Genomic DNA, 26461 nt, shown 5'->3' with positions numbered 1-26461 from the left:
CACCCCCACAGAGGCCCCAGGGTGGCTCTGTCCAGCCCTCACATACACAAGCTCACAGCCGTCTCCTCGCCGAGAGCGGAGCCCCAGACTCTCCTGTGTCACGCTAAGCACACGCTCATCACGCATGTCTCCCCTGTCATAAACAAAGGGGAGCCTTTTGGACGATGCGACAGATGACACCAAGGTCGCAGTTGCTCAGCCCAAGCCCAGCGGTCCAGGAAGCCTTATCGGTGCCACGCCGTCTGCTCTCACCACATCCTCAGTGCAGCTAGATAGCAGAGGGTATGGAGAGCCTCGGAAGGACCAGCCCCGGGCAGTGCAGAGAAAGGGGAGCTGGTGGCAGAACGAACCTCCCCGACAGCGTCCATGGGTCAGCCTGTCCGGGCTGGGCTGTGACCCAGGGCCAGGGCCCCCTCCCTGGGTGGGGCAGGAGGCTCACAGGACACGGCTGAGTGCCTCTAAGTGCCAGGGCTCAGCGACAGCTTCCTGTGGCCGGGGTGCTGCAGGGGGAGGGGGGCGCCCCTTCCCCAGCCCCTCTCACGGCCCAGAGGCCTCGTCCGGGCCATCTTGCCAGACCACCTCCTCTCCTCCTGGATGGCCAGTGGCCCCAGGGGACAGACCAGCTGTGCCACACACCCGGCCACCAAACCCAGAAGAACAGAAAGGGCACCCGGGGCCAGTCTCGTTCGAACTAGGGACCAATTATCGCTCACTGCCCACCGAGCACAGCACCTTACAGACACCACGGGCCCCCTCCTCACAGGTAAGTGTCCTTGGCTCCACGCGACAGATGGCAGGCAAATCAGGACACACAGCCTAGGGCCTCACAGTCAGGAGTGAGCACAGGGCTGCTCCCAAGCTCCAGACTGGAGGAGGGGCACCCAGCAGACCTGGCCCCCTCCAAGCCACCCCAGCCCAGCCAACACAGCGCAGGGGAGCAAGCGTGCAGGCACTCACCCCTCGGCTGACCCCAGGGGTCCCGCTTGGACCCCTCCCTCCTCCCAGAGCGTGGCCCGCCCCCTGCATGTGTGGGACACATGCCCACATCTGAACATGTAGCACAGGGCTGGCAAGAAAAGCCCAGCCCAGGGGCCCAGGACGGAAGCCCTGGTCCCCAGGCTCTGGACCAGGCTAGAAAAGCCCTTCTAGAGACCAGCAGAGATGGAGACCTCCTCCAGCCTCCCCCAGCACCTGGAGCCCTCACACTCACACACAAAAAGGAGCGTTCAGCTCCCCCGGGCACCCACCACCCAGCCGCTGAGACCCCAGCAGGCCTTCACCTTCCTCATCATCTCCTCCGGCACCTCCACGGCCACGGCCTCGGTTGAGGTTGGTCACGGAATGAGCTGCGCCTGGGCGGCTGGGCCTCACCACTGCACTTCCTCCTCCGGGCAGGGCCTGCGGTCAGGGGACCACAGCGACAGGATGCACGTCCTTGCAGCCTCACAGAGGCTCCCGGGCAGGCAGGGGCACACAGACAGACAGGCAGATGGGCAGGTGGAAGGCCAGGCTTTCCCAGGGGTCACACAGCAGGGACCCATTCGGATGGAGACACGCCAAGAGGCAAAAATGAAGAGGTGGCCATCAGAATTGGGCCAAAGGCCACCTGGTGGCTGGAGCTGCCCCCTCCCAGGATATTCTGCCCCAACTTTCCACAGCCTCAGGGTCTCTGGCTCATTCCCCGACACCCTGGGGTGACCCCCTGACTCCTGCCCGACGGCTCCATCCTCTGTTCCAAACAGCGGGATGGGCCGGCTTCATGGTCCTCGAGCCCAGATGCTGCCCGGGCCCCCCGGGCCCCCTGTGATGGACGCCTGTCCCCACACTCCTCCCAACCCTCTAGTAACCTAGGAGCCAGGTGGGCAGGGCCTCAGCAGAGCAAGGAGGGAGAGGGGAGAGGTAAGCCCCAGCCCACCAGGCACGGCCACATTGCATAGGCCCCCTCCTGACTTCTAGTTTGAAATATAACCCACATAAATGGCAAAACAAGTTGAAAGAAGAGTATAACAGACTGCTCTCTGCCCTTCCCCAAACTCACCAATTTTTACCACAGGCCACAATTTTTCTCTCTTTCTCTCTATTGAAACAGTTTAGTTCATTCGTTTGTATGTCAGCCCAACCACTGGAAAGTAGGCTGCAAACATCATGACCCTGTACCCCAAGTCCTTCACCCCTAACGACGTCGGCACATTTACGTCGGCACATTTCCAAGAATGAGAATGTTCTCCTAAATCCCCGTGGTACCATGGCACCCCCGATGTTTACTCTTTACCTATTACTATTACCCAATATACGTCCATATACAAACATGCCTAGTTGTCCCCCAAATCTCCCTTAGGTCTGGGTTATTTGTTTTTTGATCTGGGATCCAAACACAGTTCATAGTTCACACATTGCTTTTTTTTTTTAATTGAAGTATAGTTGACTTACAATGTTGTGTTAATTTCTGCTGTACAGCAAAGTGATTCAGTTATACATATGTATACTTTTTCATATTCTTTTCCATATGGTTTATCACAGGCTATTGAATATAGTTCCCTGTGCTATACAGTAGGAACTTGTTTATCCCTCCTTTATATAATAGTTTGCATCTGCTAATCCCAAACTCCGAATCCATCCCTCCCCCTCTCCACCCTGGCAACCACAAGTCTGTTCTCTATGTCTGTGAGTCTGTTTCTGTTTCGTAGATATGTTCATTTGTGTCATATTTAGATTCCACATATAAGTGATATCTCTTTCTGACTTACTTCACTTAGTACACACTTTGCTTTTTATTGTCATGTCTCCTGTCTCCTTTAGTCTAAAATATTCCCCCACATACCTATTCCCTGTACATATTTGTTTCTCTTTCAAGATATTGACATTTTTTTTATTGCAGTACAGTTGATTGACAATGTTGTGTTAGTTTCAGGTGTACAGCACAGTGATTCAGTTATACATATATATCTATTCTTTTTCAGATCATTTTCCCTTACAGGTTATTACAAAAGACTGAGTATGGTTCCCTGGGCCACACATTTTTTTAAGAGTACAAACCAGTCCCATGGAGCATGCCCTACACTCCAGATTCATCTGCTCATTTCCTCATGATTAAGTCCAGGTTAAACATTGTTTTGGCAAGCATACTACAGAGGTAATGTGTCCTTCAACAGCATCACCTCAGGATGCCCCCTGCTTCCGGTGCTGAGCTTGACCACTTGGTCGGGCAGTGTTTGCCAGACCTCTGCCGTAGAGATGACTTGTCCCTAGATAATTAACTAGTCATCTGAAAGGCAATACATCGCCACTGTGTGACTGTCCACGGCCAATAACTTTTTACCCGATGTCTTTATGTCCATTTAATACTTTACTACTCAAAGTGGGGTCCACGGACCAGCGGCATCACAGCCCTCTGGGAGCCCGGCAGAAATACAGAATTTCAGGCTCCACCCCAGACCTGCTGGATTCGACAATGCATTTTAACAAGTCCCCTAGGGCTCTGCGTGCATTAAAGTCTGAGAAGCTCTGTGCCTCTCATCTTTGCCTGAACCAACTGTTATCGCGGGCTTCTATCACCTCCTCTATATTACCTCGCATGCTATAAAGAAGTCCTTCCCCTGGTCTCGCCTTTATGGGGATATTGTTATGGACTCTTGCCTCCGTTTTGCATTCAATGTGCTATAGTCTATTACCATCATTATTCTTTTTCACGCTCAAACTGTCCTAAATTCTGCCAGTGGGAGCCTGTGGACACGCCTCCACTAGTCTTGGAGCACTTCCTTGCTTCTTGACACTACAAGATGCTCCAGGCTCAGCGGGTGCCTGCCCCGGCCCTAGAATCAGCCATTCCTCCAAGAAGCCCAGGGTCCCTTTAGGGGAGACGTGTGCTCACTGCTTCTGGGCGTCCGGTTCCTAGGTCTTTCTTTTCATCTTTATGCCAGGCCTAGAGCTATGTATTCTCACCACCACTTTAGAGATGAGAAAAGGAAGGAATTTGGCCACAGGGCAAAGAAGGAGCAGAGCCAGGACCCCATGGCTGAGCAAGTGTGGCCCAGATCTCGTCTGCTGTGGAAAGTGAGCGAGACTCAAGGCCCTGCAGCTGCCCACTGGGTCCGTCCCTGCCAAGGCCGAGGCCACACCACCCAGTGACTGAGCCCTGGGGATGCAGAGGCGATGGGCTCCTCCGACAGTCGACCCTAGCCCAGGGATGCCCTGCTGGCCTGGCCGAACCCTTCTTGGCACTGTGCAGCCGTCTGGACCCCTTGGGCCTCTTCTTCCAGTGGGCCTTGGCACCCCCATTTCATGAATAAGAATGAGACAGCCTGGGACCTGGGACCCTTTGCTGCAATGCTTGCACCTGGACATACCTCTCCACGAGCAACAAAATATAAAGAAACTATATGGGACTAAAAGTAACTGCGTGCATGCACAGTTGGGGCAAAATTATGGACAAAAGATACAAAGAGACCAAAAAACCCAGCTGCCACTTTTGAAGAGCCCGGAGCAAAAGCAGGGGGTCGGGAGCAAAAGCAGGGTACTGCGCATGCCCCCTGCACACAGCACCACCAAGGGGGTGGGCAAAGCACCTCAGCCACCCCTCTGGCCAGACCCCTGGACACACCTCTACCCTCACCCCATATAAGGAACAAGCTCTCCCCCCTCAGGAAGCAAGCGAGCAAGGGAAGCTGTTGTGTGTTCTCGCTCCCACCAGCTGCAGTGGAGGGGGGTGGGGGGAGGGCCCGTAAAGCCTTGCCTGAATTTCTGGTCTGGCCCCTAGTCAGTTTCTATTGCTTGCGGAAGGCCAAGAACCCCGGTCTGTATCAAGGAGACTGTGGGCCGGCCAGGACTGGACCCAGGGCTCCTGACTCCTGGGTCCTTTTCCCTGGCTGCCGCTCTTGGGCTGCAGCCTCTGCCCCCGGCTGGCCGGTGACTACACCAAGGCTGCCTCTCCCGCCGAGGACCCGTGAACTCACTCACGCAGACGCATCAGGCACCTCTGCCTCCGGAACCACAGTGCTCACGCCCAAGGCTGGCGATCTGCTGGCCAGTGTGACTCGGCTACAGTCCCAGAGCGGCCGCTGCACCCTGGCGTTGGGTGGGCACCAGGCAGAGAGCGGCTAGAATGAGGGGTCTGGCCTTCCTGGCCCGGCTGTGACCGGCAGCGGTGGGGAGCGGCTCAGGCTCCTGCCTGGGAGCAGAGCCCAGGGCCCGGAAAGCCGGCCCAGAGCACAAGGCTTCCAGAACGCATGGCAAGGGCCCTCCAACAGCACTCCTCAGCCCTCCCGCGGTGCCAGGCTGGCCATACATCAGGCCCAGCCTGACGACTTCCCCAACAGGCGACGACTTTTTAAGAAAGATAAATGTTAAAACGCCGGCCTTGGGCAAGAGCCAGGAACAGCATTCCAACCCCAGGAGGCAAGAATGCCCCCCAACGCAGGCCCGTGTGCACACTCGCGTGTCCACGTGCCGGTGCTCACCCACGTGTCTGCACACAGCCCCACACACGCTCCCGGACACGGCTCCTGCCCCGGCCCTTCAGTCGCCTCCGGACACAGGAGGAAGGTGGCAGGAACCACACGGAGGCCACAGAGCCAGGCAAGAATCAGAGCGGAGGCCAGGAGACGGTGTGGAAGAAGAATCCGGAATGCAGAAGGGAGCTGGGGAGAAAACCAGAGAAAGGGAAAGCAACAGTCTCCCAGGGGGGCAAGCCAGGCTCCAGGCCCGGGAAGGGCCACCTCTGGGCCGGCGGGTCTCAGGAGAGGGCGTCCCAACTCCAGCTCCCTCTGCCCAGCCCGGCACACACACAGGGCTGCCCCCAAGAGACAGCCCCCTTCCCTGGTTCCTCTGTGCCCCCATCTTTGCTCGGCACCTCCGTCACCCCAGGCTGGCTGCAGGAGGTGACAGGAGAGGCTGCCACCCGCCTTCCTTTCAGGGGAAGTCTGTGAGCTCAGCTCACACCCGGGGGGGGTACCCCTCACCATCGGATGTCATCTCCCAGCCATGCACCCGCCCAGCCAAGCTCCCCATGGACTGCATCTGCCCCTCCTTCGAAGCTCCACAAAGATCATAGTGCAAGGCATGACCCCAGGGAGCCCTGGCCAAGAACCCAACTTGAGGGAGGCCCACCACCACCTGCCTTACAGGTGGGCTCATATCACCAGGACATCCCAAGGTGTGACTGTTGGTCCCATGTTACAGATGAAGAAACAGGCTCTGAGAGGTCACTCAGCTAATGAGTGGCAGAGCCAGGACCCCGAACCTGATGGATTTCAAAACCGAAACCCAACTTGTGATTCTTTTTTTTTTTTTCTTTTGGCCGCACCACTGGGCTTGCAGGGATCTTAGTTCCCCAACCAGTGATTGAACCCGGGCCCTCAGGGCAGTGAAAGCTCGGAGTCCTAACCACTGGACCGCCAGGGAAATCCCTCAACTTGTGATCCATAAACAGGGATACAGAGCCGCCTGGGGGTAACAGGAAGCGTGTCTGTTTACTACAAAAGATTCCTGCTCCACCTTGCAGCGTTCCAAAAATTTGACTGGTAAAGAAACCACTTTTGTGACATAAGCGGCACAGATTGTGTATTAGAATGCAAAGTTTGCAAACATTTTTGCAATGAAATACAAAACTGAAAAACATTTCCAGGTTCCCCTCCCAAGCCTCCCTGAAGCGCCAGGGCCTCACCCCACTTGGTGACCTATTTTTCTTCCCAAGTCCTCATGTTCTGGAAGTCGCTATCCCCTGACACCAGTTCACAGAGACTCATCATCCTTTCCTGTGGGCCCTGGTAAGAACGGCTGACCGACTAAGGAAGCCAACGGGCCTTTCTTGGGAAACTGTCACTCTAAAATTATCTGCTTCCTCTTTTAGTGATTCTTCCTTTCCTTTAGAAAGACTGGCGAGAGTGAAAAGTGATGTTTGGTTTTCTTTTTTACGTCCTTAACTGGTACACAAACACTTGGCCGCCATGTATGTCAGACCCACAACAGCGCCTTGAAATATGACAGTCTGGTCGAAACCAGTTTACTTACTCCCAGGTAAGGAGTTTCCAGATGATTCCAGCCAAGAAACCCTGCCCTCCTCTCCTCTCTCCCCTCCCCTCCCTGGAAGCCTGAAATTCCAGCCTGTTCAGCAGATAAGCCAGTGGCCAGAAGCCAGAGCAGGGCCACCCTGACCCCAGAGGAAGGTAGGGTGGGCTGCGGTGGGTGCAGGAGGCTGGAACAGCCCAGAACAGAGCACCGGGGAGCAGAGGCAGCAGGGGCCAAAGTTGGGATGGGGAAGGAGTTGGGGGGTGCTGGGAGGGGCGGGGCTGGGCTGGGCCTGTGCGGGGCGGAGGCAGCCACAGATGAGACGCAGCCGCTAATCCAAAGGCGTCCGGAGAGCCTTACAAGCATTCGCTAAATCCCATGAGAGGGAGGTATTCAGATGAGGAAACTTGAGGCCTGGGACTTCCCTGGCGGTCCAGTGGTTAGGGCTCCACGCTTCCACTGCAGGGGTCCTGGGTTCCATCCCTAGTCGGGGAGCTAAGATCCCTCATGCCATGTGGTGTGGCCAAAAAAAAAAAGGTATTATAGATAACTATCAGGCAGTAAATTAATAAAAATATGTTGTAGAAAGAAAAAAACACAAGAACTTGAGGCCTAATGCCCTGATCTCAGGGCTAAGTAAACAGGAGCTAGAATCTGAACCTGGCCATTGGTTCCCACACAAAATGGCTCTAAAGGAGTCCCTTTCCTCGCAGGGAGGACCTGGGAGGGGGTCAGCCCACATGGGGTGCCCTGGAGCCCCAAGGGGGCACAGGAGGGGGCCCAGGCTTGGTCGTGACTGGCTCCCCTCTCCTCAGGAACCACTCGCCAGTCTGAGCCCATTCCTGGATGTCCACAGAACCAGAACCAGAAGCAGGCCTCCATGTGGGTAGGAGGGCTTCTGGAAGGGCCGGTGCTCCAAGGGGAAGGCGTGTCCAGTGGCGATGGAAGTCTCTGAACAAACACACAGCAGGGCACGGAGAGGGCGGGGCTCAGGGACGTGACCTCTGTGACCTGATGAAGGAGTGAGACCACACCAGGCAGAGGGCACAGCAAGTGCAAAGGCCCTGGGGTGGGAAGAGCAGGCCAGAGTGTGAAAGAGGGCAAGAGGGCAGGTGTAGGAGGAAGATGCCCTGCACACAGGTGCCGAGCCCTTCGCATGGAAGGAAGTACTATTATTATCCCCACTTTGCAGACATGGAAACTGAGGCACTGCCTTAAAAACTCCCCAGGGTCACACAGCCAGCCAGCGGGGTGGTTAGGATCCAAAGCCCGAGCCTGGCTCCAGAGCTAGACCCTCCAACCACTGCACAAACTGCCTTGGCAGCCAGGGCCAGGCCGCAGGGCTTTGAAACTCCAGCGGGGGTAGGAGGCTCTGGAGAGCTGTGCCCAGGCGGCTGTGTGGGAACAGACTGCAGAGCAGGTTGGAGCAGGGAGCCCACTTGGGTGACTACAGTGACCCAGGTGAGAGGCAATGATGGTTTAGGGCCAAGACAGGAAATGGCGAGAAGTGCTCAAGGATGGGGGGACAGGGAGAAAACTGAGGGGGACGCCAGGTTTGGGTGACAAGAGGGAAGGAGCCTGAATCACCCGAGGTGGGGACACCTGGGGGTCACAGTGAGTCTGAGGTCCCCAGAGGTGTCCGAAGGCAGGTAGGCGGGGCCAGGGGGCCAGGGCTCACCTTTCTGAGCCCTGAGCCCCATCAGCAAACCCAGCCAAGACCTCAAGGGGGTATAAGGAGGAAGTGGGGCTGTGTAGCTAAGAGGGTCCAGCACAGAGCAGGGGCTGGCTTCCCCCTGTCCCTTTACCCCTATGTCGACCTGGAATTCCTCCCACCCAAGCCAGAAAGCTCTAGCAGCCGCTCCCACCTCGTTCCCTCACCTCCACCACTCCTCCGGCCCACACATCCCTTTCCTGTGCCTGGTGCCTGGCGCCCCAAGCACCTGCTCGCCATGACTCACTCGGGCTTACACACAGCATGGCACGGCAGCCAGCCCACCTCCCGTTCCTGGTCCCACCGCCCTCAGCAGCCTCCTCCCCCTGGCTCTGCAGGGGCCCTGCCAGCCCCACCACCATTACCCTGACCCCCGGTAAAAGGGTCAACTGGTAAAGGCCCCCTGGAGCCCAAACAGCAGCTCAGAGTACTGGCCTCTGACGACCCACAAGCAGCCCTGATGGGCCTTGCTATCTGACATCCCAGTGCTGAGCCCAGGATGCCGCCCACTCTACAGAGGGGTCAGGCAGGGCTCCCAGCCACAAGGTCACCCGCCGGCCACTTGCTTCCGTGCTGGGTGGGGCCGGCAGAGGACGCGCACAGCCCCGCCCTGCACCCAGCCCTCCACACCACCTGTTCTGAGACATCAGCTCCACCCACCCCAGCCACCGCCGGCCCACCTGTCCCCTCCATGCGAGTGTGGGTGCTATTCTCAGCCCCAGGCGCCACGACGCCAGCCATCAGCAGAGGGGTGGAATCTGCCCCTCCAGCCCAGCCACCTCCCACCAGCCCCTCATCAGCTGCTTGCTGGGCTCCCTGGGGGAACAGCCTGTGTGGAGAAGCAGCACAGCAGGAGCTCAGCCCCCAACTCAGCAGAGCACAGAGCCAGAGCCAGAGCCAGAGCCAGGCCAGGGGAGGTGAAGGTCTCGCCTCCACCCACCTGCCTGGGGCCAAGCAAAGGTCTGACGGGGCAGGACCACGGCCACCTCCACGATATTCATCAGGAAACCACTTCCCTACTGACGCCAGGCCAAGCCGGCCCTTCACATCACCTCCTCCAGGCAGCCTTCCCTGACCCCCACCCCAGGCACAAGGCTTCACTCATTCCTCTGAATGCCCTCGGCCCTTTGCCTATGTCTGTTTGGCCTCAGTGTGCAACCAGGCTACTCATTCATTTTACCACTCGGAATCCTCCATGGCCACATCTGTGGACCTGGAACTATTAAAGAGTACCTAAAGGGCATAAGACGTGGTATTTTTTCCCAACATGTTAGTGCTTTTATTTTGGTTATTGTTGTTATTTTTGTCACTCAAAGGAGTTGATGCCCAGAGTCAGCTTTAAATAGCTCCACCCAGTCCTGCCAAGTGCAGACACATGCCCTGCCCACAACACAGCACGGGGGAGGGCCAGCTCCCTCCCCACCGCCCCACCTCTCCCCACCCCGGCCCTGGGGTCCCTCCCAGGCCCTCGGCTGCCCTGGAGCTGTCCTAAGGGCTCCCCTAACGCAGCCCTGGCCTGATTCCAAGTTGCCACTACCTGTGAGGACTCCCCACTTTGCAGTTGCAGAATCAAAGGCTGGGGACTCACTGGTACAGGGCCCCAGAGCAGAAGAGGGGGCCAGGGCCAGGGCCACTGCTTTCCACTAGAGCAGGGGCTGGGGGAAGGCTGCGAGGGGGCTGGGAGGGGCTGGAGGGGAGCATAGTCAGAGCAAGGGCGAAGACCAGGGTGCGGGAAACAAGAGGGGCCCAGAGTGGGAGTCCGGTGGTGGCCCCGCCCCTGGCAGAGGCGCTGAATGTCAGCGGGCAAGGGGGGCTTTCCCAGGCTCCCTCCTGCTAACCCTGCACAACTGGTCTTGGGCTGCGGCGGGGTAGAGAAATACTGTGGGCAGGGAGGGGACTGAGGGGGAGGCACTGGTCCTCCCAGCCCAGCAGAGGCAGGAAATCAGCACACGGGGGACAGGAGCTGGGGCCTCCCCCTGCCAGCCCGGAGACCACAGGGGACAATGCAGGGGCCGCCAGAGGTCTGGGCAGGTCCCCACCCAGGGTCCCACCTCTACCCTGAAAGGCGGGAGGTAAGGACCAAGTGAGCGCAAAAGGCCCCTCCATCTCTGACTTCCCAGGGTTGGGACAGAGCATCAGCCCTGGAGTCTATCTTGCTAAGGAGGTCTTCAGGGTCTGACCCACGTCCGTCCCTGAGAAGAGCTGAGGCAGTGTGGACACGGAGGGGTAGCAGAGACTCCCCACACCCACCCACAAAAGAGGGCCCTGGCCCCCAGAAATCACAGCCAGTGCCAGCTCACCGTCTGGGCCTGCTGCAGAGGTTGCTCACACCCACCTGTCCCTTTCCTCCCCCAGGGCCCGCTTTCCCAGGAGAAACACAGTTCAACAGTAAGGGAAAGCTGAGCTGGCAGTCAGAGTTACCCACTTCCTTTTTAAAAAAAAACACAAAATCACAGCAATGTGTCAAAGGAGGAGAGCAGAAAAGAGCAGTGCAGGGCATGGCCTGGGGTGGACGCCCAGCCCCAGACCCCAGGAGGTCGGCTCCTGGCCAGCCCATGCTGCAGCTCTGGACACTTCTGGAGCATCTAAAAGCTGGAAGGCATTCCTGCTGCTTACAGGGAGACGGAATAGGGGTCGGGGGAGGCCGAAACGTGGTGGGAAGGGGTCCACGGTGTCACCCGGCCCCTGCCGGGCCCTCTCTGGGCAACACGTTCCCCTTCCTTCCTCCCACGAGGCCTCACCATCTGGATCCCAAGCTGAGCCTGGGTGGCTCCACCACTGCTGGGCCAAGGCTGGCCCGGACTTGGGCAGGATGGCCCAGCTGGACACACACGGAGGGCATGGGCACAGCTGAACACCCCACGCCCGCCAAGGCGCCTCAGTACCCCCACCCCACCCGAGAGCTGGAACCCCAACCGTCAGTGTCCTCGGCTGTGAAATGGAGACACCTCTTCCCCCGTTAAATCCTCACATGCGGGGAAACCGAGGCTCAGAGGGGACAGGTAACTTGCCCAAGGTCAAGCGCTTGGGAGGAGCAGGGCTGGGATTTGAACGTGGGCCTTCCACCTGCCACGCTATGTAAGCTGCTCCGAGAAGCCTTTTCCATCCCTCGTACACGGGAGCCTCACAGCCCAACTCAGCGTTCAGTGCCTACTGTGTGCGGGTGTCAGGATCACACATTCACAGCGGGACCAGCCTCCACCACTGAAGACTCGGGTCTAGCAGGGAGGACGGTCATCCCATTGTATGGAGGAGCAAATCGAAATAAGAAGGTAGAATAACTGGCCCAAGTCCCCAGTGGAGGGGAGGGGGCAGGAGCTCGGATCCGGGCTGCAGGATGTGGGTGGGGCCTCCCCTGGTCTCTCACCTCCACCAACAGCACACACAGTGGGACAGCGTGACCCGACGGTGCACTGACTCAAAGCTGGGACGCAGGAATCAGGTTCTGTCCTGCTGCTGACCATGGGTTTCCCAGGGTGCTGACTCAGCTCTCCCAGGCGGCCCTGCAGCCCTGCACCCACGCCTCAGCTTCCTCAGTGCAGTACCAGGATGGCCCCCACCTGGTCCACCAGACCCACAGGAAGGGCCCAGGACCCCCCTTGGCTGTGGCCCCTGCCAGGCCCATGGTCCCCTCCACCAGGAGGCCTGGGTGGCAGGGACACACACACACACACACACAACTTATAAACTAGCTCCTGGCTTAGTTTATATTTCAAACAACAATATTTTCATCCTGTCCCAGTTTCAGCAAAAGCACCCAATTAATTGTGGATTCTATTTCTCCGTTTAGATCGACTCCACTTGTATTCCTGGCCATTAACTCCTCCTCAAGTCTCCCCTCCCCTCCCCCGCCGTGGGATTCCCCTCCCTCCCCAACTCTGTTTTCAATCTGCACCCAGGTCTCTCTCTACCTGAGGCTGCCCCTGGAAGTCAAGTCAGGACAGTTCCTTCCACATCCGACCCTGACCCTCTGGAGTCCCGTGATTCCTGCATGAACCCAGGTTCCCCCACCTGCCTGGTGGAGTCATGGGGGATCCCAGGGGCCATGTGGAAAGTCCCAAGGTGGCTCTGCAGGGTCACCTTCTCCTCTAGCAGGCCAGCCCCCCTCCCCCATACACACCACACACACACATAACGCTCCTCAGGTGTTCGCCCCACAAAGGCAGCCCCCACCCACTGATTTTCTTTTTTTTTTTTTTTGCGGTACGCGGGCCTCCCACTGCTATGGCCTCTCCCGTTGCGGAGCACAGGCTCCGGACATGCAGGCCCAGCGGCCACGGTTCACAGGCCCAGGCGCTCCGCGGCATGTGGGATCTTCCCAGACCGGGGCACGAACCCGTGTCCCCTGCATCGGTAGGCGGATTCTCAACCACTGCGCCACCAGGGAAGCCCCCCACCCACTGAATTTTAATGGAAAACATTTCAGCATTCACATTTGCACTACAAGAATCTCTTCCAAGCATCCTCCAACCACCCTCTCCCAGCTCAGGGATGGCGGTGGCAGCTCCCAGGAAAGGCCAACCTGGGGCCAAGTCCAAGACTGGGAGGGAGGAAATCCCAGGGCTTCCCTGAGCTCCAGTGTTCTCATCTGCCAAGTGGAACCATAATGCAGTCCCGCCGACCTCATAGGTCACTGAGAGGAACAAATGAAAAACAGCAAGTGGGAGGGTTCTCAGTAAACCGCAAAATGCCACGGAGATGCTAACCCTGACCTCCCCTCCAGAATCATCCAGACCCAGTGGGACCCAGCAGAACTCAGCTCCACCATTATCACTTACAGGAGTCCTGGAGTTCACCTTCCCTCACTGGGAGGGGCATCTCATGCTTCCCAGTTCCTAGGTGGGCAACTGAGGCTCGGTGGCCGAGCCAGGGTTCAGCCCACATCTCTCAAGCCCCAGCTCTCTCTGCTGTGCATTGGGTTCCTCGAATGAACGAATGAATGAATGATGGGAGACCCCTCACCTATATCCCCAGGTCCCTCCCCTCATTAGGCCCCTCAACCCAGCCCACCTGGAACTGTTTGCCCTCCCCCCACCCATTCAATCAAGCTCCGGCTCAGGGGGGCTCTGGCTTCCCTCCTGGGGGAGGCAACACCACCCCTCCCGATTTAGTGTTTTCAGCCTATGCAGGAAAGAAAGGAAACAAAAATGCACTGCAGTTCAATTTCAAGAATCCGGTCATCAGAACACAAAAGCCAGAATGGTCCCTACCTGCGGGTTCCCAGGGGTTCCCCAAGATGCTCCCTGGAACAGAACCTGTGCGTCCTCCCCGCCAGGCACTGATGGCATCACTTCCTCCACCACCACCAGGCACTGGGCACTGATCATGTTCCTTCCTCCTGGACCCTCTCCACAAGCCCGTGGGCAGGAACTCCCATTCCCGTTTACAGAGGAGGAAATAGGGGCTCAGAGAGGGCGTGACTTGCCCAGGACCCCAGAGCAGGTGGGTGGTCACTGGGGTCATGCTCCCTTCTCTCTGTCCAGGTCTGTTTTTCTCCCACACTCACCCCAACCTCCTTCCTCCCCTTCCCTTGTTCAATCTCTCTTTGACTCTTGCCCACCTGCCAGGGATCCTGGGCCCAGTTCAGCACCTTCACCCACTCCATCACCCACATCTGGCCCCGAGATAGTTATTGACAGGCTGGAGGATACGACTTGAGAGAGGTGATGCCGTCTCGGAGCAGAGAAGTAGGGGCGGCCACATGGGGCTGGGGTGGGAGCAGCAGGGAGACCCCTCGGGCCAGCTTTCCCTGGGCCAGGTCTGTCCTCAGTGTCCAGCGACGGGACCCGGCTCGCCAGGGCTCCAGCATGTTGGTCGCAGTCCCGGGGAGAGGCCGAGGTGACCAAAAGGTCCAAAGAAAGTAGCAGCAGCTGTCGGAAAAAGGGCTGGCAAGGCGCTCCCGTCACCCCAGCCGCCTTCCAGCCCCACGGCCCCTGCGAAGCTCCTCAAGCAGAGGCCTGGGTGGAGCCCTGGACCCCTCACCAGCCAGCCACTGGCCCTGAGACCATGCACACAATGCTACCTTACTGCCGTGCACTCCTCGCCCTGCAGTCTGCACTCCGAGCCAGCGTTCCCACCAGCTGGCATGACCCCTCGTCCTCTGAGGATCCTCCCCGGCTCTGATCCAAGACCTAGGGCACCCCCCACTTGGCCACCTGGTCTGGCCTCAAAGGGCGGAGCACACTGGGGTGCCTTGAACAGGGGTGAGCTGGCCCACTGACCCCTCCCAGCTGTCCAGCTCGACAGGCTTAGCAGTGTCATCCCCTCCGCAGTGTCACCTTGTGGCCTCAAAGCAGAGAGAAGCAGGTTTGCGCATACTGGGAGGAGGTACAGGACGTACAGCAGCCTGTCCAGGAAGGCTGTGACCCCAGCCCTGATGGAGTGGACTCCAGGATGGCAGCCCTGCCCCAGACCCCCCCGTACCTTCCTGGGCACAGCTGGATTCTAACCTAATCCAGGTCCCTCCCTCAAGAGGAGATGCCGCTTCCTCCAAGCAGTCTTCCCTGACTGCTCAGGCCTGATGGGAGGCTCCTCAGGACCCCAGTGTCCTTCCCCTCACCTCCCCCCAGTGCTGTGATGGGCACTGGGTGTGGGCCTGGGAGCTCCTGGAGGGCAGGGGCCAGCTCTTCTCCTCCCAGTGCCCTCAGCCCTCAGACCTCAGCCCTCTGGCCCACAATGGGCAGGCCACGAAGGAGAGAATGACAAGGGGAAGAAGAGCTAATTCAGCGCCAGAAGTCCAGGCATCTAAAGTGAGGAGCCAGCTCTGATGTCCCTACAAAGGTGCCCTGGGGGTTCCAGGATGGGGGGCGGGGGCTTGCAGGGCCTCTGAGGGCCCGAGAGCCCCAGCTCCACTGGCAGTGACAACAGCGACAAGTCCCTCCCCCCAGCACTGCGGTGGCTGCTGCTGGCTGCCGCCCACTCACTCCCAGCCCCTGGGGCTCAGCCCCCGCCTTACTGCGGCCCTTGCACTGCAGAGGCAGCGATGTCTGCAAGCTCGCCCCCTGTCCACAGAGCAGGGACAGCAGCAGAGACCCAGCCGGTCACCCCAGGTACAGCATGAGGGGGACAGGGCACAAATGTCCACTCCCAGGGGCACCATGGACAGGTCTCAGCACCCAGGGCCGATGCCCACCCCCAAGGCTCCAAACCCACCCTCCACCAGCGCTGTGGCCCCAACCCCACCCCCTCTGCCGTGGCACTGGGACCTGGGGTCAGGGACTGGGGCTGAAGGTGAGGTCCAGGAGGCAGAGGGAAGAGGCCCAGCCGACAGCAGGCCCCAGTGGGTCTGAGGCCAGCAGTGAGTCTCAGGTCTAGCAAATCACACAGACCCCCAGGTCAGGGACCCCCGGCACCCCGATCACCTCAAAGCCTTCTCAGGTCAGAAGGGGACCCCTGAAGACGGCCCAGGCCAACCCTTCTTTGGCATTCGGCCCGAAGCCAAGGAGGGCTCCCCAGCAGGGCCCCAGCCCACTCCTGAGAACTTGAGTGTCTGGGCCCAAGCACTGCAGCCCCAGGCTCAGGGTAGCACCATCACAGCCCTGAGACATTTTACCGCCGGAGAAGGTTCTAAGCAGCGATGCCCAGGGGTCCCTCGGAATGGCCTGTGCCAGGGCCAGATGCGCCCCCTGCACCTGACCCCAAGACCTGGGCTCTGATGCCTCCTGTGCTCTCTGGGGGCCTGAAATCCAGCAGCCACATCGCCCTTCCCCCTCCCAACCTACACCCTGAACCCAGGGCCTCCCGGACCTCTGCCAGCCATCAGCCTGCCTCTACCTGCCTGAAGAATCCAAGCATCCCGTCAACAAGGAAGCACTGAGCACCTACTGTGTGCAGAGCTGGGGGCACCACCGCTACTGCAGCAGGCAGGACCCACTCTTGTGGAGCAGATATTCTAGGGGGCTTGCCCCAGGCCACCACGGGCCTGCTTCAAGCCTGGACCCAGGAGAGCAGCCAACAACACCCCGGCTCCAGGCGGCCCGTCCACAGGGTGGGCAGCAAACTGCCCCAGGGCACTGGGCCCCAGACTTTTAGATTCCACACCAGGAAAATCTTCCCTGTGTGTGTGTGTGTGTGCGCGCGTGTGTGGTTTTTTCGGCCAGTGTGTATGTGTGTGTGTGTGTGTGTGTTTTGTGGGAAGGGGGGGTGCGGTCAGCATTATGACTATTTCCTCCCCCAAAACATTAAGAAACCACCAGAATTACCATCATTTCATAAAAGAAACACTGTTGCAACAATATGAACAAAAGTAGATACAATCTCAGGATAAAGGGTGTTCCTTCATATTGAGTAAAGCGGATTCAGCTTTCATACTTGGGAAAACACACACACATCACCTCATTTGTCCTCACTTGCAGGTATGAACTCCTGTCCCTAGACTTGCCTCAGGAAACCCCAGGCTGTCCCCTCACCCCAGGGCCCACCAAACACCCCCAAAACAGAAAGGCCACATCCCAAAGTATAAGCTTAGACCCCACGTGGGGACCCAGGGGCAGACAAGCAGCCCCAGATCTAATTTAATGGTAGGGAACATCCCGGGACGAAAATCTGTCAAATGACACCCCGCCCCCCCAGACAGGCCTTCCCTCCTGGATAGAGATCCGCATCTTATTTGCATGATCTGGGCCTTCCCCCTGGCCTGAGGGCCTACTCACCAAGGAAGAGGTAGCGCCCTGGACAGTGGACCAGGACAGCCCATGGGCAAGTCACACCACTGCTCTGAGCCTCAGTTTCTTCATCTGCTGAATGGGTATCATAATGACCTCCCCTGCTTGCAGTGTGGATGAGAATTTTCACCAAGCATCTGGCACTCAGCGGGTGTGCAACAAACCAGGTTTGTTTTTGTTTTGTTTTGTTTTGTTTTGTTTGTGGTACGCGGGCCTCTCACTGTCGTGGCCTCTCCCATTGCGGAACACAGGCTCCGGACCCACTGGCTCAGCGGCCATGGCTCACGGGCCCAGCCGCTCCACGGCATGTGGGATCTTCCCGGACCAGGACACGAACCCACGTCCCCTGCATCGGCAGGCAGACTCTCAACCACTGCGCCACCAGGGAAGCCCCCAAACCAGGTTATTTTTAAGTTAATATTTGACAAAGGCTTCCCTTGGGACAGGAAGAGCCTGCCTTTCTCTTCTCAATTCCCCAGCCCTGACCCCTGCCAGCCCTTAGCACTAAGCCAGCTTCGCTGCCCGGTCCAGAACCATGTGGCCTCTTTGGGAGGTGGCAGCCTCTTTGGGGAGGCCCCAGGAGCCCCAGATGCCAGCCAGGTCCCACGAGGCATGCCCCATCCCCGGTACAAGAACCACCAGCCCTGCCCTTCACTTGTGTCCATTTAATCCACACAGCGTTCTCTGTGGCTCTCACCACTGACTTCCGCTGAGGAAACTGAGGCTCAGAGAGGTCAATGTGACCTGCCCAAAGGTAGTAACGTGTGGGAAGGGATTCAAACCCAGCTCCCTAGAGAGTGGCTGCCACCACCCTGAGTCGCTGCTTCATGTGAAAATCTTTTAAGTGGTCCTCCCCGGGATGGGCCATCTTTGGTGTCTCCCTCCTCCTCTTTTATGGGCCCCTCCCACCTCCTATTACATCCTGGGTGAGAGCCCCTGCCCACAAAGAAGCCCTGGCCTGCACTGTCAGTGCCTTCAGCTCTGGTGTCCTTTTCTTTGCATTTTTAATCCCAAAAGGAGACTTGCCAAAAAAGGAGCTTTAGTGACTTCCCTGGCGGTCCAGTGGTTAAGACTCCATGCTTCCAATGCAGGGGGCACAGGTTCAATCCCTGGTCAGGGAGCTAAGATCCCACATGCCACGCAAAAAAAAAAAAAAAAAGAGGAGCTTTAGAAAACCACATAGCAGGGTGACATCAAACAGGAAGGCAGCATCCCCCAGACGCCCTCTCACGTGGAGCCAGAAGCTTCCGCTCAGCCTCTCCCCAAACCAATCCCTTGCACCATGTGAGCGCCCGGCCCTGGAATGCTCAGGAAAGGCTGATCTGAGCCATCACTTCTACGGAGGAAAACCTGCCCTGCTCTTGTATCTACCTGCCACCAGACTTTTCGTTTCCTCAGTGTCTCCCCCAACAAGACGTCAGTTCCAGGCAGGCAGCGGCTTGGTTTTGCTCAGCCCTACAGAACCAAGATGGTGCCCAGCACACAGTGGGTTTTTCAAGTAAATGAAGAAGCAAACCCCGTGATCACTTTACAGATGGCCGGAGTGAAGCCCAGAGAGGGGGGAACACTTACCCAGGGCCACCGGACTTACGTGCAGATGAGTCCAGTTCCCGCCCCAACCCCGGAACTATGCAATTCCCTCCCCCGCCACACGCCGCTCCCCTGCACACACACACACAGACACGGACACACACACACACGCACACGCACACGCGCACACATATCACCCTGGGCTGGGACAACATTACAAACCCTGATCCTTCAAGGGCTCAGCAGGGATTAGCTGTCTGCAGAGGCCTGTAATGGACACTGCAGGGAGAAGGGCTGGGACAAGGGCCTGGCAGGGACGGAGGTCTCTGGGTCATCGTGCGGCTCTGCCCACTGAGCACTTGCTGTGTGACGGGCAGCTGTCCGAGGCCCTACTCTCCACAACGGGCGTGTAAAGGGGAACCAGTATTACAAATGAAGAAACTGGGCTCAGGAGGGTCCTGCCATCTGCCCAAGGTCCCGGCTGGTCAGAGGAACCCAGGATCCCCACCTGCTGCCTGCCGAGCCCATGCCCGGGGTCTGTCTCTGACACGCCCCTGGGTAGGACCCAGGGATTCTAGAACCTCATGGCAAAAGCCCAGGCAAGGCCGGGCTAAGGCAGAAAGGGGGGGACAGAAGCACAACTTGGTGAGGGGCGAGCGGGGCAGAGATCGCCTCACCCAGGCGCAAGGGCCTGGGCAATGGCAGAGAGCGAAGGTGAGAAGGGGACACAGCGAGGTCATCTGCGGAAGAAGGAGGGTGAAGAGTTGAGGCCTCAGCCTCTCTGAGAGTCCACAGGATCCACAGATCCCACCAGCATTCAAGACCTGATCACATCCAACCCAAATCGACGGCCCAGACACCCCTCTCCGCTCCCGACACACCCCACCCCTTCCCTGGGTGACCAGCGGCTCACTCCCCCACTCCACAGGCACCCTGACCCACAGCTGTTCCCCCCGCCCCCGGGGAACACCTTCCCCAGGCCCCAGACAGCCCAGTGAGCCGACCTGGGCGAAACAGCCTGCTTTGGGCCCTGCCACGAGCCAGCAGACTCGATGGAGTGGGGTGAGGCCCAGCCCACCCCGGCCCGCCGGGACCCGGGAAGTCTGGAGGTCACGCTTGCAACCTCCCCATACCCACAGGCCTCAGCTAAACGTCCACCGAGCCCCCAGGAACACCCCACCCAGAGATGCCGCCTAGCTCAGGAGCCTTCTCTCCAGCGCCGGCAAGATGAACCATCTACATAAATAACTCGGGTTCGGGGAGCAGCCGATCCGAGCCTGGAGAGGTGCAGAAACACTTGTGTAAGCTCAGAGGAAAGAGACACAGCGCAGGGAGGTACAGAGTGATGGAGGCAAAGCCAACAGGGGAGGGGACGAGAGAGAAGACACTCAGGGGCGAGACAGACACCCCGATGGGGAGGACAGTGGAAAGTCGGGGCCGAGGAGAGCCACTGCTGACCAGGGCCCGGGGCCTCAGAGGCCGTCCAGCAGACCCGGCGGGCTCCCTGCCCCCTGCCCTCTGTGTGGCGTGGCTACTCTCAAGGCCACCGTGAGCGTAAGAACCGGTTGCAAAGGCCTGGCTCCTACTGAGGAGGCCTCCATGGCTACGGCACGAGAGGCCTTGACCACCCAGATGAGCGTGGCCCCATCATGGCCATGTGTCGGGGTCCCATAGATAACTGCCACTGCACCTTCCCTCTAGGGAGCATCTGCTGTGACACGCCAGCGCTATCCCGTGCACGGACAGCCCCAGGCCCTGCCCCTCGGGGCCAGGCCTCCCCACTCCCAGCAGCGCTGGGCCAGTGGCGGGGTGGCGACGGGGGCGGGGGGGGGGCAGACAGTGGGCAGAGCCTCCTCCCCTGCGCCCTCCGTGGGCCCGGCTCCACCAGCACAGGCCGGTCTCTCTCATGCATGCCCCGTGAGGACTACAGGGCAGTGGACCTCGGGGCAAGCAGGCCAGAACATACCCCCACCTCACCTGTCCCTTCTCCCCAACCGTCCCATCACCCCTGGGACCCAGCCCACCAAGCCCTAATCTTCTCTGTCATCTGACCCAGGCTCCACCCCAACTTGGCTCCGCTCAGCCACCTACCAAGGCCCAAAAATGGACAGAGTCATTTATAGAGGATCCGACAAGCCAAACGCTACGGGAAGATGACCTCATGGTACCTGGGTCCGAACTCCAGGCACATGCTCTGCACCCGAGCACCCTGGGGGCAGCTGGGGACTGGGAGGTGAGCGGTGACCGTGCCATGCTTGGCTGGCGGACCCCGGGGAGCCCTCCGCTGTGGTCTCACACCCTCTCACACCCTCCTCCTCCAGAGGCCTCAGGACCTTACGACAGTAAGCTCCATGCCGGCCAGAGCCACATACACCCTGCTCCCCGCAGCACCCCGGGCTCGGCCCAGGCTCAGGCACACAGCACAGGTCCAGGTGCAGGCGGGATTTGCTGAATGAGGGAAGGCCAAGGAGCACACACGGGACAAATCAGCTCACGAGAGCCTGCGTCAGGGCTCCCAAGCCAAGCCCCCAAACGCCCTTGTTTTTTCGTAACAGTCACTCTGCACCTGCTGGGGCCAGGTGAATGCTGGGTGCCCACACGGATCTGCCCAAGCCCCAGGGAGCACCCAGACCGGTGGTGGATGCTGCCGGGTCAGTGGGCAATGCCAGGGTCCAGCGGGGAGTCACTGAGCTGGGGGACAGGAGAGCTGGCTCCACGGGCACCAGCGGGCAAGCTGTCCCACACCTCACCGTCCGCCTCTGAATCCTGGTGGACGACCGGGCAGAGAAGACACGGGGGGAAATGGAGGGTGCGGAAAAGAAGAGGAGAGATGGGGGCCCTTCCTCCTATGCAGATACAATCTAGGCCCTCCACCCAAGCGCCTGCTTGTCCCTGCTCAGGAAATACCCTGCCGTGGCAACAGGACCACTGGAATTGCCCCTTTACTCATAGATTTGACCAAGGCAGGGTGGGGCTGGGTGCCTATGAGACCACTGCCACTGCAAGTTAGACACGGTCCTGAGGGCCACCTGAAGATGCCGAGGAGATAGCCAGGTCAGCAGCACCGAGGCGGCATCGCAGACTCTGAGCCTCCGGAGGGCAGAGGAGAGAGACTGGTGTGGGTCAAGTCATCGGGCTTCCTGGGAGGGGGCTGCAGCTGGGCCGACAGGGGAGGCTACTTCCCCAGACTCGGCCAGGACGCCCGTGGTGCCCCTCTGGCTTCCGCTGGGGAAGACCTCCCAACCAGAGCCCACGGGGCAGAGAACAGCAAGAACGCTAAGCAACTCCAGTCCCATGAGGCCCAGGCTCGGGCAGGGCCAGCCCTTGGCCAAGGCCAGCATCCACAGCTGACCAGCTGTCCGCCAACTGCCCACAGCCACAGAACAGAGGCTAAGGAGGGGGGGGCGCTCAGTGGGGTCAATGATGACCTCTCGCCATGTATACGGAGGGGATACAGCCCATGCCCACTGCCCCTGAAATTACTGAAAGATGCTGCTGCAGAAACAAGGCAAGTAGGGCAACGGGGACACAGCAAAAGCAAAGGGGAGCCGGGGAAGACTAAGGCGTCACTGGATTGGGGGCAGGGAAACTGCCTCTGCCTTCCCGAGGCTTCCCATTCATCTTCCTCAGCCCCTCGGGGGCAGGAAGCAGGCTTAGACCCAGAGCTGCCGGCTCCAGGCACCTAAATGGATTACCCAGCCGTGGGAGGGGAGCAAGGGCAGAGGCATCTGCCCCTCCCCTCCCCCCAACCTGGGCGACTGAAGCCTTCCCAGCCCCCAGCCAGCTATCTGTGGTACTCTAATCCCTCGTCCCGCCCTGGGGAGGGGAGGAGGACAGCTGGGACAGGCCAGATCTGGAGTCTGGCTGAGGGCCCTTCCCTCTACGCCACCCACCTACCTCCTTAGCCCGGGACCGCAAGGATGAGCTGCAGGACTCGGAGGGAAGCGCGGGGGAAGCTCCAGAGGCCGCCGCCGCTCTCACCCCGACCCCCACCCCCACTGTCACGTGGCTGCATCCTTAGGGAGCCCGCAGGTCTCGGCTGCAAAAGTCATTGTTTATAAACAGCCAGAAGCCTGGCGGGGGAAGGCCAGCCGGTCTCCGGGATCGGGCGGCAGAGGGGACAGACCCGGCCAGGGGAGCACTGGGGGGCCACCCTGGCAGCAGCACTGATTCTGCAATCTCAGATTTCAGAGTTGGAGTCGGCAGGGGAAGTGGCGTCAGCAGCTGGCGTGATCCAATTCAATAAACCAGAGGCGGCTAGGGATAGCAAGCCGGGCGGGCGCGGACCCCTGCCGCCCAATCCCGCGTTTCCTGCACAGTCCGAGGGCCACGGGAAGCCCCGGCTGCAAACAGTGGCTCTCCGCGCCGAGGGGTCGGGTTTCCTGCGGGGCCCTCCACACCCCCGGCGGCTTGCCGCCCCTCCTCCGGGCCGGCTCCCCACCCCGGCCGCGGGCTCCCAAAGCCAGAGCCGCCACCCTCTCCCCCCGCGGCCGGAAACACGAAGCCCCTGCTCCGGCGAGGGCACCTCTCGAGGGGTGCGCAGCTCTCTGCTCCCCGGGAGCCGGGCCGGAGCTTCCAGGCCGCAGGCACCTCTCGGGAAGGGAAACCTGACCCCTCCCTCGGGCCACGGGGACAGAAGGTGGAGCGGCGGGTGGAGAGGAGGGAACGGCGAGCGCAGGAAGCGCTCAGAGGCCTGGAGTCGGCGCGCAAGCACCCGCGAGCGGAGGGGCAGCCTCGGGATTCCCGGAACTAAGCGACCCTGGGGACAAGGGGCAGACCCCCCTCGCCCCAGCGCCGGCCCCGCCCGCAGGGCTCAAGTGGTCCCGGAGGGCTAGGGGCGCCACCTCGCCTCCCAGCCTCTGGGCCTCGGCCTCCAAGGCGGGATGAGCCTGGACCTCGCGCCCGGAGAAGAGCGGGGGCCGCCGCTCCTCTGCAGAGGTGCCGCGAAGATACAAAGCGGCGGCGGTGGGGGGGGTGGGGGTGAAGGGACAGCTGCGCCCTCTCCTGCACCCCGCCGGGGGTGAAAGGAGACGGAGGACGCGGACGGCAAAGGGCACCCAGAGCGCCGAGGGGCGCAGCCTGTGTACCCCCGAAGGCCCTCGGCAGCGCTCGTCTGGAGGTGACAGCGCCCGGCCCGGGGTCAGGACCAGCCCCCGGCGCAGGGGTTGGGGACAGGTGTCCGGACGGCGCGGCTGCAGGGTCTCGGGCTCTCTCACCTTCTCCTGTGCGCGAGTGAGCTTCTTCTGCACGTTGCTGGCGATCTTCCCGGCCGTCACCCCCTTACTGCCCATCTCAGCCATTGCGGCTCAGGCTTGCCCGGTGGCTGGCGCCGATCTACCCAGCCCCCAGCCCCGGCCCCCGGCCGCGCGTCCGGCCCGGGCTCCCGCTCCACGCCGCGCACTAGACCGCCGAGCCGACTGGCGGAGGCGGAGCGTGCGCCCGGCAAGCGAGCTAGCGAGCGACACGGGGACCGTGGGAGGGACGGACTGGCGGAGGGAGGGGGAGGGAGGGGGAGGGAGGAGGGGCCGGGCCTCAGGCGGCGGTCAGCGCCCCCCGCCCGCCCCCTCCGGACAAGACACGGCCTTTTAAAGGGCCACCCGGGCGCCGGAACCGCTCGGCCGGCGAGGAGGGAGCGGCGCCCACCGTCGCCGCGGCTGAGGTGGCGAGCGGGACTCCCGGGACCCTCCGATGACACCGCCCCGGGGCTGGGACGAATACGACAGGCCCAGGTCCGGCGCCGCCGCGGGCCGTCTTTCCTTTCCGCAGCCCCGGAAAGGAGGCCAGATGGAGGAGAAGGGTGCTTTCAAAAATCAAAGATAAAGTGTGTGGCGATCAGGGAGCCCGGGCTGGAGCGCGCAGCCCAGCCGGAGCCGCCTCTCCTTCCCGGGGCTCACCTCTGGCCCCACCTCTCGACGCTCGGCCTCCTCCTGGCCTCTAGGTTCACCCTTCTCGACCTGGGCTCTCAGGGCGCCACCTGTGAACTGTTCCCCTTGCCTAGTCCCTTGCCAACCAGGCGCTCGGTTTTCTAATTTGCAGATAATTATTATAATAACAGCAGCCTAACAGTACTGAGCCTTCCTGTGTGCCTGGAACTCTGCTAAGTGCCTCATCGACAGGCATTATCTCGGTCCGTGTCCAGGACAGCCCGATGAAGTAGGTGCTAGTATTTCTCCCGTTTTGCAAACGAGGCACAGAGAGGCCTGGAGTCAGACCTCTGACTCCACATCCCAGGCTCTCCAACCACTATACACTGGGTGGTCTCCTATGCCCTGCTGGAAGAAAAATGAGTAATTGTCATTATTCAAAGAGAAGATATGGTTATTGCTAACCGACCGATGACAACTTTGCCAACAGACCAATGACACTTGTTCAAAATTAATAAATATGCCTTGGGTTTACTGATCCCACCCACACCCCTCCCCAAAATCATGTCAGGGCCTTGGAAGGACGCCACAGCACTTTGCTGTCCTGGAAGTCAGGGTGTGTCCCAGGAATTGTGGGCTGAGTTGAATGCTGAGGGGAGTCCTGGAGGCCCTGTTGAAGAGGACTGGACATGTCCAGCACCCAGGCAGGAGCCAGGGCAGGGGTCCCCTGGAGGCTTCTGGGAGGAGCAGGAAAGGCTCTTGCAGACCATACACCAAGCCTGCCATACTCATGGAGAAACCGAGGCCCAGGAAAAAAAGGTTTGGCTTGTGCTCCCCGGTAAGGCTCCTCTGCAACCTCTCTGGCTACTCCTCTGGTATTTCCCCAAGAGTGCTCAGGACTTCAGTCCTCCGGGCCTATTATGATTCCTTTTTGCAGAAAGACAGACTGAGGCTCTGCAGCTGCTGAAGGTCAAAGAGATAAGCAGAGATTCAGACCCAGGCCCTCCAGCACTAAGGCCCTCAGCTGATACGCAGAACTGCATACCAGGAAAAGCACCAAGCACTGCATGAGGGGAAGGCATTTTGTCAGAATTATTATTATAATAAACTCATGCCCGAGTCCTGAGTTACAAGAACAAAACCTAAACAGTGCAGTTTCTAAGGCAGCTTTCTCCTAAAAGCTCATCAAGCTTTCACCTCACGGTCCCTCTCCTCCTAATTTTATGTTTGGCATTCTTCTAACCGTTCTCTAAGAGCGATTTCTTCCAGTCCTCCTCTGAGGAAAGGAGGAAATGAGCAGAAGTCAAATCATATTACCGTCAGCCTCCAGGGAACAGTGGGAGATTCTGCTTCGCTGGACTTTGGTGTTTCAAAATACCACTTGACAGAAACATTGGAGGCAACTTAAATGGTTATCAGCAGGATAGGGTTAGCTAGACAGCACAGTGACCAGAGAGACCATTAGAGGATCATTTTAAAAAATTACAGAGATTGTGTAGCAACATGAAAACAATGCTTAAGTATAATTATGAGTGAAAAGGAGATGATAGGAAATCGTGCATGCCCTCTCCTTGCAACAACATAAAAGTAAGTGCTCATGATAAAAGACTCGAAAGAACCATGCACAAGGAAATAGATGTGCTACAACAAGGCATGATGGCTGATTTTTTCCCCTTAATTTCCCAACT

General features: G+C 59.5%; 1 protein-coding gene across 12 annotated transcripts in view; it reads right to left on the bottom strand.

Moving 5' to 3' along the window:
* The window catches only part of BIN1 (bridging integrator 1), a 55770-nt gene extending 31387 nt beyond the window's left edge, over positions 1–24383 (bottom strand). For 2 of the 12 annotated variants that reach the window (XM_027082564.1, XM_027082557.1), the window contains exon 1: positions 24126–24379. In XM_027082564.1, coding sequence (XP_026938365.1) covers positions 24126–24209 — 84 coding nt within the window. In that variant the 5' untranslated portion in view covers positions 24210–24379. Of the gene's footprint in view, positions 1–1280; positions 1571–14353; positions 14939–24125 lie in introns of those variants that run through there. The other 10 variants (XM_027082566.1, XM_027082567.1, XM_027082554.1 and 7 more) reach the window with 8 other exon arrangements.
* Positions 24384–26461: the final 2078 nt, after the last annotated feature.

The sequence above is a fragment of the Aethalodelphis obliquidens genome, unplaced genomic scaffold (assembly GCF_003676395.1).
Source record: "Aethalodelphis obliquidens isolate GAN/ISIS:26980383/991018 unplaced genomic scaffold, ASM367639v1 scaffold47, whole genome shotgun sequence".
NCBI lineage: Eukaryota > Metazoa > Chordata > Mammalia > Artiodactyla > Delphinidae > Aethalodelphis > Aethalodelphis obliquidens.
This window is presented reverse-complemented; position numbering and strand designations above follow the sequence as displayed.